Source organism: Procambarus clarkii, chromosome 39 (genome assembly GCF_040958095.1).
Source record: "Procambarus clarkii isolate CNS0578487 chromosome 39, FALCON_Pclarkii_2.0, whole genome shotgun sequence".
NCBI lineage: Eukaryota > Metazoa > Arthropoda > Malacostraca > Decapoda > Cambaridae > Procambarus > Procambarus clarkii.
The window spans coordinates 18651694-18666151 of record NC_091188.1 but is presented as its reverse complement, the minus strand read 5'-3'; the positions used below and the strand labels follow the sequence as shown (position 1 = coordinate 18666151).

The following is a 14458-nucleotide window of genomic DNA, read 5'->3' as shown; positions in this document are numbered from 1 at the left end:
TTGCATGAGATGAGATATGGAGAGCGACTGAGGAAACTGAACGTGACGACGTTAGAAAAGAAGAGGGAGCGGCGAGATATGATAGCAGAATACAAAATATTTAGGGGGATTGACAGAGTAGAAATAGATGAATTGTTCACACGGAATACCAAAAGATCAATGGGACATGGGTGGAAGCTGGACATTCAAATGAATCACAGAGATGATAGAAAGTTTTCTTTTAGCGTGACAGTAGTGGGAATTTGAATGAATTAAAGGAGCACATTGTGGAAACAAATACTAGTCATAGCTTAAAACTAGGAATGAAAGAGACGTAGGAGAGGAGTCATTGCTTTAAACAACCGAAGGCGGGATCCAAGAGCCAGCGATCGATCCTGCTGGAACAAATAGGTGCATACACATAGGTGAGTAATCATACACACACACACACACATACACGCAGAAGATGGGACCAAAGAGCCAAAACTCAACCCTAGCAAGCACAACTAATTGAGTACAACTAGGAGAGTACACACACACACACACACACACACACACACACACACACACACACACACACACACACACACATGCACACACACACACATATACACACACATATATATACACACACATATATACACACACACATATATACACACACACATACACACGAACACACACACACAGGGGGCCTCGTAGCCTGGCGGATAGCGCGCAGGACTCGTAATTCTGTGGCGCGGGTTCGATTCCCGCACGAGGCAGAAACAAATGGGCAAAGTTTCTTTCACCCTAAGTGCCCCTGTTACCTAGCAGTAAATAGGTACCTGGGAGTTAGTCAGCTATCACGGGCTGCTTCCTGGGGTGTGTGTGTGTGTGTGTGGTGTGGAAAAAAAAAAAAAGTAGTAAGTTAGTAGTTAGTAAAACAGTTGATTGACAGTTGAGAGGCGGGCCGAAAGAGCAAAGCTCAACCCCCGCAAAAACACAACTAGTAAACACAACTTGTAAACACACACAGAACTACCTATCTATGACGATTAGAGAAAGAGACCTGTGAGTAGACGTAACACCAATCAAACTCTTGAGGCAAATATAAAACGGATAACGACAGCAGCGAACTCTACGTTAGCCAAAGTTTGAACGCCAGTCAGATACCTATGTTAGGAGGCATTTAGAGCGCTTTACACTGCCTACGGGAAACCAGTCTTAGAGTTCCTAGCCCCATCATTGAGCCCCCTCCCCAACACCTGAAGAGACACATAAGGAAACTGGAAAAGGTTTAGAAATATGCGACGAATCTCGTCCCAGAGTTGCGCGAGATGGGATATGAAGTGCGACTGAACGAACTGAACCTGAATACGCTAGAAAAAAAAGAGGGAGTGGGGAGACATGATAGCAATATATGAAATACTTAGGGAGATTGAATGAGTGGAAATAGACGAAATGTCACAAGGATCACTAACATAACAAGCGGACATGTGTGGAAGCGGAAACTCAGATGATTCATAGAGATGGTATACAGTTGTCTTTTAGCATGAGAGTAGTGGGAAAATGGAATGAACTAAAGGAGCAGGTTGTGGAAGCAAACTCTAGTCATAGTTTTAAAACTAGATATGATTGCGAAATAGGAAAGGGATATGGGAAATAGGAATTGCTTTAAACAACGGGCGGCAAAAAAGGCGGGATCAAAAAGCCAATGCTCGATCATGCAGGCTCAAATAAGTGAGTACGCACACATACGCACATTCAGAACATTGTACACCACGTATGTCAGGCCAATCCTGGAGAATGCAACGCCAGCATGGAGTCCACATCTCGTCAAGCATAAAACTAAATTGGAGAAGGCTCAGAGGTTTGCAACCAGACTAATGCACGAACTGAGGAGCATGAGCTATGAGGAGAGACTACGGGAATTAAACTTCACGTCGCTGAAAGACGGAGAGTTAGGGGGGACATGATCATCACAAACAAGATTCTCAAAGGAATTGATAGAGTAGATAAAGACAGTCTATTTAACACAAGGGGCACGCGTACTCGGGGACACAGGTGGAAATTGAGTGCACAAATGAGCCATAAAGACATTAGAAATAATTTTTGTAGTGTCAGAGTAGTTAATAAACGGAATGCATTAGGAAGTGATGTGGTGGAGGCAGACTCCATACACAGTTTTAAATGTAGATATCATAGAGCCTAATAGGCTCAGGAACCTGTACACCTGTTGATTGACGGATGAGAGGCGGGACCAGAGAGCTGAAACATAAGCACAACTAGGTGAGTACACACGCACGCAAGCAAGCAAGCGCGCGCGCACACACACACACACACACACACACACACACACACACACACACACTTACACAGACACTCTCGCTCACTAACACTTTGAGATACACTATGTCTTTTAAGTCCCCTTAATTTTTAATGAAATACTTCAGATTTTCCACAAATTTAAACCAATTTGAGTTACATTTGTAACCTGAAACCCGAAAGCCATGGTTGATAACTGACGGTATGGGGTTTAAAAAATAAATATTTATACATCGTAGAGAGAAAGGGGGGAGGTAGATAAATAAGTTTATCACAAGGCTGGATACGTCCAAGATTATCTGATTGGCCGGCAACTTAGTTCGTAAAGGGAATCAGCTGAAAGTCGAGCTCATGCCAGAAAAAACTGCAGTCCAGAGAGACCATGATCACCTGATAACTCAAGCCACGATCAGCTGACATTCGAGCACAGACCTAGATCAGCTGATAGTCTACCACATTTTTTAATCAGCCGGTAGTCAACTCATGCAATGATACGCTGACTTTCGAGCACAGACCTTGATCAGCTGATAGTCGAGCACAGACCTTGATCAGCTTACAGTCGAGCACAGACCTTGATCAGCTGACAAGTCGAGCAGACCTTGATCAGCTAACAGTCGAGCGTAGACCTTGATCAGCTGAAAATCAAGCAGACCTTTATCAGCTGACAGTCGAGCACAAACCAGAAGTAGCTAATATGATTTGCCGAGAGTCGTAGATGCCTACAGACCACAATGAACTTACAATCGAGAAGCAAATCGAATCAACTGATATACCCGCACGGACTTTGGATTACCTGATAATTGTTACAGTCAGTCAAAGCGGCTTGGAAAGTCCCGTCATGGGCCTCATGTAATATAAGGTAACTTCTAATAATGTTAAAAAAGAAAGAAAGTTAAAAAATAAGTAGTTAAATATTTCACATAATTTCTGCTAATACAATTTAATTCAGAGTATCATCATAGCTACTAAGTAAGATAATTAAGTTTTTTATTTCTTTTGTTTCTTGATATGAAGGATTTTGTTTAAACTGATATGTCAAATGAAGTGATATTTTCTATGATTGTCGTACGAATCATGCCATTGCTTTCCAGACAACACTTCGCATGTCCTCCCCTACTGAGCATTTTGAAAACATGATATCCTTTGTTAGTGGGATGTGTTCCAGCCGGCATCCTACAAGAGGGCAGCTGAATGCCTGTGCAGGTCGCTGTAGGCGTGGGCGTGATCTGCGGGCGCGGGCGGTGGCGGCGAGGCCCCACGGTCGTCGCACAGCAGCTGGTCCGAGTACTGTGCGTCGTCGTCGCTGTAAGGTTCCTGCGACACGGGCACGTGGTGTGGACGGACGACGCTGTAGTACTGCGGGGCGCCCACAGAGCTGTACCTGACGGGAAGCTGCTGCTGCTGTTGCTGCTGCTGCTGGTAACTTAGGTCGGTGGAGCCGTAGATGTGACCGTTAGGGCCACGGAGAGGGCTGCGGTTGGTGGTGCGAGTGTGGCGTCCCAGCGTGTAGAACTGTGGGGTAGGCACGCTGGGCACACTGGGGCGCTCCTCAGCCTCCCGGGAGCTGCGTTCTACTTTGGTCACGTCTGGGATGGACATTGAGAGTCCCCGACGTCCCACGAGTTCCTCCCCGTCTCCGTCCCGCCTGGCAGCGGGAGGAGAGACCTGCTCAACTCGCATCACCTCACAGGGAGGAGGCTGTGGCTCGGGAGACTTACTAATGGCTCTTCTCTCCTCCGGAGGTGTATCTGCCAGGTCAGTAGTGTCCTGGTGCGAGGTCTCCGGGTCCTGGTTGGCGAGGACGCTGCCCCTGGATGAGGATCTCACGACGACGCTACCCCCGTTGACGAGGCTTGTTGCTGCCTTCTCTGAGTCCTCGGGGGGCTGGCGTCGCCTGTTGAGTCGCCGCTTTAGTGTAGACGGAAGGCAGTAACAGTAGGTGGCGACGAGGACCACCACCAGCAGGAGGCCACCCACACAGCCGCTGATCACTGCTGCTTTCTCGCTACCCACAATACCCGCATCCGAACCGTATCCGCCCAGACCTGAAGACAAACCCGATCCTCCTGTTAGATGGGAAAATAATAGCTGGAGTCAGAAAATACACACCACTTTCACTCATCACATGATGCAATTTATCAGGAGTAGAAATATAACTTGTAAATGCAAAGGTTCATTTACATGAAAATAAAAAAACGAACTTTGGAGGATCCCGTAGCGTTAACCTGGCTGCGGCTAAGTCTGTACAAAGTACTGTACGTGACTTTCATCTACTTTGTCAAAGTTAAATTAATTATTTAATTTAATTAATTAATCAGACCATAAGGACTCATGGTGAATTTTGAATTACAATTTAATTAATTAAAAGAAAATTATTAAAAAACATACTGAAGCATAAAACAGGGTGAGATGTAAATCGAAGAATTAGAAGGATAATCAAACTTAAGGGGTATAAGGGAGTAATGGGGAAGGTAGCACCCATTAGCGTGAATAACGACTTCGCTACTTTGCCTACACTCAGATCCAAATCTCACCAAATAGCATCGGATAACAACGACATCCCTGCCGAATTCTCCAAGCCTGTTTTACCCAATGTTTGGTAGTCTTCCTTCCCCATTATTCCCCTATTCATTACCCTAAGTTTGATTGCCCCAATACTCCTTCGACCCTTCACCTCACCCCTACACAACTTTACCTCTTCCACATGAGTATTTAACCCGAAAATCGCGCTGTGTTATATGACAATGAGAATCAAATTCCTCCGACAACACTCTGACTACTGCAACTTACATGCTGGTGTTCCCCAAGGCTCTGTTCTTGCCCCAACACTACACCCTATACATCAACAACATGCCTGACCCTGTTCATCACACTTCATTAACCATATGCTACGCTGATAATATGTCTCGCCTTGTCACCAGCAACACCATTGACACACTATCACGCAGAGCACAAGCAGAACTCGATAATGTCACAGAATGAGACTATGACTGGCGCATTAAAACCAAACAAATAAAATTTGTTGGATTTGTTCAACAAATAAAAAAAAATTCTGTAAAAGAACTATATGCCTTACTCCTATTCACTCACTCCTAATCCTACTAACATCTTTGCATCTCCTTTCACCACAGTTCTTGGCCTCACACTTGATCGACCACTACTCTTTCACACACATATTACACAGAAACATACAACAGCTCTCCAGGTCATGAACAAATTATACAGACTAAGATGTGCAAAACCTGATACTAAAATGCAACTTAATGAAACACTCATTAGACATGCGCTCCAATAGCTCTTTCATTATCCTCACCCACTAATAAAGTAAATTTTCAGAGAATACAGGGCAGAGCACTTAGATGGGGTACTCAACACTCGATGGGATGATTTCAATACCAGCGAAACTCTTTATGAAAGTGCCAACATTCTTGACCTCTATGCCTACTGAAAAACTTTATTAGACAACTTGACAGACTACTCTCTTATCACGAACAATACATTGACTTTCTCTTACTCTTTTCTCTTACACAGGTGCGCAAACACCTGTGCTTTCTGGATTCGAGTCTCTTGCAGGAGTTGGTGTCCATTGCGTGTTTACTTTTGACTTGTTGTTTGTGCAAGTACATCCGTGAATATGTGGCCCGAGTTCTCCCTGGTAATGCAATTGCTTGATGAAAAATGTATTCTGACCTCTTACCACTGCTGGTGTCCTTAGGAAGATCGAGATGTTGCGGATAAACTCCGTAGTTTCGGTCTCTCTTTGAGGATATGCGTGGTGTACTGGTGAACGTATCGGTTATGTTCAGGTGCGCAAACACCTGGGCTTTCTGGGTTCAAGTCTCTTGCAGGGATTGGTGCCCATTGTTTGTTTACCTTTGACTTGTGGTTTATGCAAGTACATTTGACTTATGATTTATGCAGAAGGTCTATTGGCCCATACTTCCTCTTGCTGCTTCCATATTGGTTTGGGGTCTTGAAGTAGGGTAGAACATAGTTGTGCATTAGTTGGCTGGTGTTGACTTTTTGATGTGTAGTGCCTCGCCGATGTCGAGTCTCCTGCTATTGCTGTATTTATCGATGATTTCTGTGTTGCTTATTGAGATTTCTCTGGTGGTGGTCTGGTTGCGAGAAGAGATTATATGTTCCTTGATGGAGCCCTGACGTTTGTGCATAGTTAATTGCCTAGGAAGAGACGTTGTTGTCTTGCCTATATACTGAGTTCTTTGGGGCTTACAGTCCCCAAGCGGGCATGTGAGGGCATAGACGACGTTGGTTTCCTTCAAGGCATTCTGTTTGGTGTTTTTCATGAGTAGGTTGGCCGTTTTTTTGTTTTTGTACTAGATTGTCAATTGTATTGTCTGATTTTTTTCTGTAGGATAACGTTTCTATCAATAATGTCTTTCAGGACCCTTTCCTCCGTTTTATGAACCGTCGAAAAGAAGTTCCTGTAAAACAGTCTAATAGGGGGTACAAGTGTTGTATTAGTTGACTCTTTGGATGTTGCATGGCGTTTCACCTTTCTTTTTATGACGTCTTCAACATAAACGTTAGAGAAGCCATTGTTGACTAGGACCTGCCTTACCCTACAGAGTTCTTCAGCAACTTGTTTCCATCCTAAGCTGTAGCTGAGAGCCCGGTCGACATAAGCGTTGACATCACTCGTCTTGTACCTGTCTAGGCAGTCACTATTCGCATTGAGGCACATTCTTATGTTTGTTTCCTTAGTGTAGACTGCAGTGTGGAAGCCTCCGTTCCTTTCCGTGACTGTTACATCTAGAAAAGGAAGCTTCCCATCATTCTCCATCTCGTACGTGAAACTCAACACAGTATTCTGCTCGAATGCGATGAATGCAGCAAACATTCCCCCTCTGAATCGCTACACTGAGGCGCTGGAAGAGAAAACTTGCTGCTCTAAGGTCACTGGTAGTGTCAATGAGCCTGGAACCATGATTCTTAAGAAGCCTTCTTGCGTTTTCTCCCCATGGACCTAGAGTCTCAGATCCTATTGGAACGAAGTTGTGCCGGTGATCTACTTCCCTGTACTTGGTTAACTTGTCTCTTTCTCTGTGTGTCGTTGCTGTTCCAGCTTGGTCGACAGAGAGGTCAATGTATGTGGTTGCCAGGGTGGATACGCAAGTGTTGTCCCATGCCACCTGTTTGCCAACCTTCCAAGGGCGTATTCGGATTCCATCTGATCGGCCAGCAAAGATAGCAAAGTTGAGGTTAAATAGATTGCGGGGCTGTCTGCTGATCACTGGGCAGAAACAAGGCTTCTTTTAATGATGTCATTGAATTCGTCGTGTCTAGAATGCCAACCGCCAGATTTTCCACAGTGCAGGCCATGCAATCCGTATTCGTCTGCCTCTGCCTTGCCGCAAATACACCTATGAACAGTGTGGATAGGGGCAGCAAGGCGGAGAACGATTGCAATACGGAGCTGCTGTGGATCAAGACGTATGTCTGTCACAGACATAGGGACTGCCAAAAGGAAGCCTCCCCTGCATGGGGAGCCTGCACAGATATGAGGCGTGCACGATCACTGGGGGTTATTGCTGCCTCCAGCAGAGCCATGGCTTCTTTGTCTACAAGTCTTTGTCTTTTTCCCAGCTGGATTGCTTCTCGGCTTTCAACATGGTTGGTCTGAGTGCTGGGTCTGCCATGGTACCCCATTTTGTGTCGCATTCCGTGTAGTGGTAGTTCTGTATCCCAGCTGAGTAACACAGGTTGTCAGGTAAAATTTCCTTAACCAGGTCATCTGATGCTGAGGAGGAAGACAGGAAGGCTAGGACAGCAGTTGGGTGGCAGTGTGGATACCCAAACCCCCGAGCCTGACAGGAAGAGTGGATTGTTTCCACTGGCATTCATTGAGGGAGAAGTTGACAAGTTTTTTTAGCATGGTCTTCAGTAATAAGTCATACTCTACAAACTTTGGGCTGTTGTGGGATGGGGCGCACCTCAGAAAGTAGATTAGCCTCGGAAGGGATAGACATTTAGTGAGGAGATATAAAGCATCGTGGTGAGGATCAATATCATTTATTTTGTTTTCCATCCTCTTGAGGTCTGTGATTTTCTTATCAAGGATCAAGTTAGACCCGAGGGAAGCTCCAAGGAGATCACTGCTCAAACCCCTAAAGACATGGGCTCCGGGCAAGGCAGACCTTATTCTATCTATGATGTCTGTTTTAGAGGAGACTACTTCACACTTGGAAGGGTTCAGGAAGAGACCCAGGCTTACTTCTTGCCCCTTTATTTTTCTGATGTCTTCCAAGAGGTGCTTTAAAGGGCTAGCTATATTGCCATCATTCAAAAACCAGATGTTGAACTCGCTGGACAAGCTTTCAGGTATTTCTTTTAAGACTAAGCAAAAAAGAAGAAGAGCTAGGGGATCACCTTGCTGAACACCCTCATATGATCTGATTTCGTGTTCGCCAAAGAAAAATTTTGATTCACCACTGTAGCAAGATAGTATGAACGGGTAGTGGGGCCGGAAATGGGGATGTACGGAACAGAGCACTGCATCTCTTCTGACCTACGTTAAAGACAATCTTAAAGTCCAGTTTAAGCAGGGCCTTTTCGTCAGAAATGTTGGTGATGTATGCTCTTGCTGCATGAGCAGCCGCCTCACAGCCCTGGGGGATCCCAAATTCTAGCTGAATTTGTTACAGCAATTTAGCCGCTTGCTGGATGACAATCCTCGTGGCAGCCTTGGCAACCAGGCGTCGGAGAGTGTTGCCAACAGCGATTGGCCTGATTCCCTCACCCTTCTTGATGAGAGCGCAAAGGGAGGCTCCAAAAAAGAGAGGCCTGATGGCCTTATATATACCACTAGCCAGGTACGCAGTGACGAACCTTGTGAGTTCCACAAGAAAATCTTGTGCAGCATCACCTACCACAGGATTCATAATTTGCTTGATGTGATGAGGTTTTAATCCTGTAAAACCACCTGCTGACCCGGGTGGAAAAGCAAGGGCTGTTTTGTACTCCTCAGATTCACCAACAGTTAATGAGTCTGAACTGGCCTCGGCTGGTGGCGATACGATTTTGTCGACTTCTTAGGCTCTGGGTGAGTGTTTGCTTTGCTGCAACAAACTCCAGCTGTGGCAGAGTTTCTAGGCGCAATTTTCTCGTCACTGGTGAGGACTCAAATAGCAGTATTTTATATATATATATATATATATATATATATATATATATATATATATATATATATATATATATATATATATATATATATATATATAATATATATGAATGAAAACTCCACACCCCAGAAGTGACTCAAACCTGGACCGCCAGAAGCATATTACCTGAAATCAAGGTGAAGTTACACACACACACACACACACACACACACACACACACACACACACACACACACACACACACATATATATATATATATATATATATATATATATATATATATATATATATATATATATATATATATATATATATGGAGCGAAATCTTGAAGTGGGTAGACTCCGCTCCAATATAGAAGCATCAAGAAATATGGGCCAATAGGCCCTCTGCAATTACTTCCATTCTTACCTTCAATACCCATTGTTTCGTGTTCTGGCTTGTGTTGAAAGTTTGTTTTCACCTCATCCAAAACTGTTGTAACATATCACCTCACCCAAATGCAGGTATAAAAAATCGAAGATGTTTAAGCTCTATTCAGTTATAGTTGTGTGTGTATGTAAACTAAAGTCTTTGAAAATGTAATAAGTTTTACGAAACGCGCTCAAGTGTCGCGTCAGACTAGAAATAAAAATGAATTTTGGAGAATTGATTTTTCATTTACCATCAACAGTGAAAAGAAACATAAGAAAGATCGAGAAAATTCGTGTTAGAATTATTAATCTTACTTTTTCGGTCATATTTAATAATATATGTCTACAGGAAAGACTGCTACCAAAATATGCTAATATATATATATATATATATATATATATATATATATATATATATATATAATGTGTGTGTGTGTATGTGTACTCACCTAGTTGTGCTTGCAGGGGTTGAGCTCTGGCTCTTTGGTCCCGCCTCTCAACCGTCAATCAACAGGTGTACAGGTTCCTGAGCCCATTGGGCACTATCTTATCTACACTTGAAACAATGTATGGAGTCAGCCTCCACCACATTACTTCCTAATGCATTCCATTTGTCAACCACTCTGACACTAAAAAAGCTCTTTCTAATATCTCTGTGGCTCATTTGGGCACTCAGTTTCCACCTGTGTCCCCTAGTGCGTGTGCCCCTTGTGTTAAATAGCCTGTCTCTATGAACCCTGTCGATTCCCTTGAGAATCTTGAATGTGGTGATCATGTCCCCCCTAACTCTTCTATCTTCCAACGAAGTGAGGTTTAATTCCAGTAGTCTCTCCTCGTAGCTCATACCTCTCTGCTCGGGTACTAGTCTGGTGGCAAACCTTTGAACCTTTTCCAGTTTAGTCTTATGCTTGACTAGATATGGACTCCATGCTGCAGCCGCATACTCCAGGATTGATCTGACATATCTGGTATATAATGTTCTGAAAGATGCTTTACACAAGTTTCTAAAGGCCGTTCTTATGTTAGCCAACCTGGCGTATGCTGCTGATGTTATCCTCTTGATATGAGCTTCAGGAGACAGGTCTGGCGCGATATCAACTCCCAGGGTTTTCTCTCTCACTGACTCTTGAAATATTTCATCTCCCAAATGATACCTTGTATCTAGTGTCCTGCTTCCTACCCCTATCTTCATTACATTACATTTGCTTGGGTTAAACTCTAACAGCCATTTGTTCGACCATTCCTGCCGCTTGTCCAGGTCTTCTTGAAGCCTCAAGCTGTCCTCCTCTGTCTTAATCCTTCTCATAATTTTGGTGTCGTCAGCAAACATTGAGAGGAATGAGTCTATACCCTCTGGGAGATCATTTATGTATATCAGAAACAGGATAGGCCCAAGTACTGAGCCCTGTGGGACTCCACTGGTGACTTCACGCCATTCTGAGGTCTCACCCTTCACTGTAACTCTCTGCTTCCTATTGCTTAGGTACTCCCTTATCCACTGGAGCGCCCTACCAGTTACTACTGCCTCTTACTCCAGCTTATGCATCAACCTTTTATGGGGTACTGTGGCAAAGGCTTTCCAACAGTCAAAAAAAATGCTGTCCGCCCATCCTTCTTTTTCTTGCTTAATCTTTGTCACCTGATCGTAGAATTCTATCAAGCCTCTAAGGCAAGATTTACCCTCCCTGAACCCATGTTGATGGGTTGTCACGAAGTCTCTTCTCTCCAGATGTGTTACTAGGTTTTTTCTCACAATCTTCTCCATCACCTTGCATGGTATACAAGTTAAGGACACTGGCCTGTAGTTCAGTGCCTCTTGTCTGTCACCCCTTTTGTATATTGGTACTACATTAGCAGTCTTCCATATTTCTGGTAGCTCTCCCGTTTCCAGTAACATATTATACACTATAGAGAGTGGCAAACAAAGTGCTCCTGCACACTCTTTCAATACCCATGGTGAGATTCCATCCGGCCCAACAGCTTTTCTCACTTCCAGCTCCAATAGGTGCTTCTTGACCTCATCTCTTATAATTTCGAACCTAACCAAGGTCACCTGGTTTGCTGCCACCTCTCCTAGGACCGTGACTTTTCCCTATTCTATTGTAATGACCTCCTGGAACCTTTTGTTGAGTTCTTCACACACCTCATTGTCATTCTCTGTGTACCTGTCCTCGCACACTCTAAGTTTTATCACCTGTTCCTTCACTTTTGTCTTCCTCCTGATGTGACTGTGTAGTAGCTTTGGTTCAGTCTTGGCTATATTAGCTATATCATTTGCATACCTTTTCTCAGCTGCTCTTCTCACACTAATATACTCGTTCCTGGTTCTCTGGTATCTCTCTCTACTTTCTGGTGTTCTGTTATTACGGAAGTTCCTCCATGCCCTTTTATTCAGCTCCTTTGCTTTCATACATTCACTATTAAACCATGGATTCTTCCTTTGCTTCTCTGTTTTTTTCCTGTCGGGCTGGGACAAACCTGCTTACATCCTCCTGACATTTTTGGGTGACATAGTCCATCATGTCTTGTACGGACTTGGATCCGAGTTCTGTGTCCCAATGTATATCTCATAGGAATTTATTCATCTCATAGTTTCCCTTTCGGTACGCCAGCCCTATGTTTCCCAGTTCTTTTTTTGGGTGATAATTCCTAGCTCAACCAGGTGCTCAAAGCTCAATACACTATGATCACTCATTCCCAAGGGGGCTTCCAACTTAACTTCCCTTATATCCTACTCATTTAGGGTAAATATCAGATCAAGCAAGGCTGGTTCATCCCTTCCTCTCATTCTTGTCGGTCCCTTGACGTGTTGACTTAGAAAGTTTCTTGTTGCTACATCCAGCAACTTAGCTCTCCATGTGTCTGGGCCTCCATGTGGGTCTGTGTTTCCCCAATCTATCTTCCCATGGCTGAAATCTCCTATGATTAGTAGTCTGGATCCGTTCCTGCTAGCCACAGTAGCTGCTCTCTCTATTTTATTGATGATGGCCAAGTTGTTTCTATCATATTCCTGTCTGGGTTTACTGTCATTCGGTGGAGGGTTATATATGACTACTACTATAATTTTCTGTCCTCCAATTGCTATGGTGCCTGATATGTAGTCACTGAAACCTTCACAGTTTGGAATTACCATCTCTTCGAAACTCCAACCTTCTCTTAGTAACGAAGCTACACCACCTCCTGCTCTCCCTTCTCTTTCTTTCCTCACTACATAGTAGCCCTGTGGAAACACTGCGTTTGTTATGGTTTTCGTTAGCTTTGTTTCTGTGAGTGTTATTATGTCTGGGTTTTCTTCTAGTGTCCATTCTCTGAGTTCACTTGTTTTATTTGTAATCCCATCTATGGTAGTGTACATTGCCTTGTGTTACGGACCCGAGTCCAGCGTCGGAGCACGGAGCTGTGACGACGACGCCATCTGTGAGTCCGCTTCCGAAAACCCCACAACATGGACAACGCCATTTAGTGGTGACAGAATATGCTGGCAACCGGTGCGTGATTCCTGTCGTAGTCGACTCGCGACGTAGCCGCTGCTGACCTCTGGTGAGGTAGTGCTTAGACAGTGAACACCATCTATGGAGTGAAGAGGTGGACGTTTCTGTCTAAGCTTGTGAGTGAAGCGTCCCAGTATTAATGACGTGTCTGATTGCAGAGTCGACCTGGGACTGCTGTGTTGGACGATGGACCAGTCTACCCAAGGCAGCCAAGGTCTCTTCACGAGTCTGCTTTGAAGAAGCTGTGAGCCACCCCCGGACGAACTCTGTTGAGAGTGTAATAGCCTGCCTGAGGCGTGGCAGTGTCGGGAATCGCCTTATCCGGGCGTGGCTGGTGGAAGAGACTAGCCACTGTGGTGCTTAATGAGGAGAGTGATCAGCGGGTCACACGAGGCTCCTGCCAAGGGCTCGCAACCCTAGTATTAGTTGTGGAGTGGCCTGACAGCGAGGCTGACCGGTACCTGCCAGCTACAGGCTGGATTGTGGTTGAAGACCATCACGACGGGGCACCCAGTGGGACTGTGACTTGGCTGGCCTGTGGCCAGTGTAGATTCGTCGTAGAGTTATCGTGGATTCATCGTGAGCCACGGAAGCAGAGACCTGGGCTACCCAGAAGAAGCATCGCCGAGTGTTGAGCGTCTTCAGAGAGGGAGACCTCATTGTACATTGTGTAGTAATAATTCCCTTTTATGACTTTAAATTACGGTGGTGGGAATATATATATATATATAAATTAGAATACTTGACTTCAATGTACCTTCCTTGATAGCTTTGACTTGCATTACGGAACACACCCCTTGAAAGCCTCAACTAACTTGGGGCCGGATTCCCAAACTCTACTACCATCAGAGAAGAACTCGGTTGCGTCCTAGTAGGGCCGTAACATCTTGAAGCTCACTTTCTTCTGTTCATTTTCTTGTCCCTTTCTTGGCGAGCATTCTGCTGGTGTGGGAAGCAGTTCCGTGGGTGAGAAGATCTGTGAGGTGGTTTGCAGGGTCTCAGAGGATTTTGGGGTGGGGGGTGGGGGTTTAAGGGAAGGGGGGAGAGGTAGTGTGTGTATTAAGGAGATAGGGGGGACATGGAGGATACGGGTGAGGGGGGAAGAGGGATAGGGAGGGTATGTGTGT

The 14458-nt window shown here is 44.7% G+C and overlaps 1 protein-coding gene across 1 annotated transcript in view; it reads right to left on the bottom strand.

Moving 5' to 3' along the window:
* Positions 1–799: 799 nt before the first annotated feature.
* LOC123760457 (uncharacterized) overlaps positions 800–14458 on the bottom strand; it is a 101963-nt gene continuing 88304 nt past the window's right edge. Inside the window, exon 8 of the mRNA XM_045746145.2 lies at positions 800–4352. Coding sequence (XP_045602101.2) covers positions 3460–4352 — 893 coding nt within the window. The 3' untranslated portion in view covers positions 800–3459. The remainder of the gene's footprint in view (positions 4353–14458) is intronic.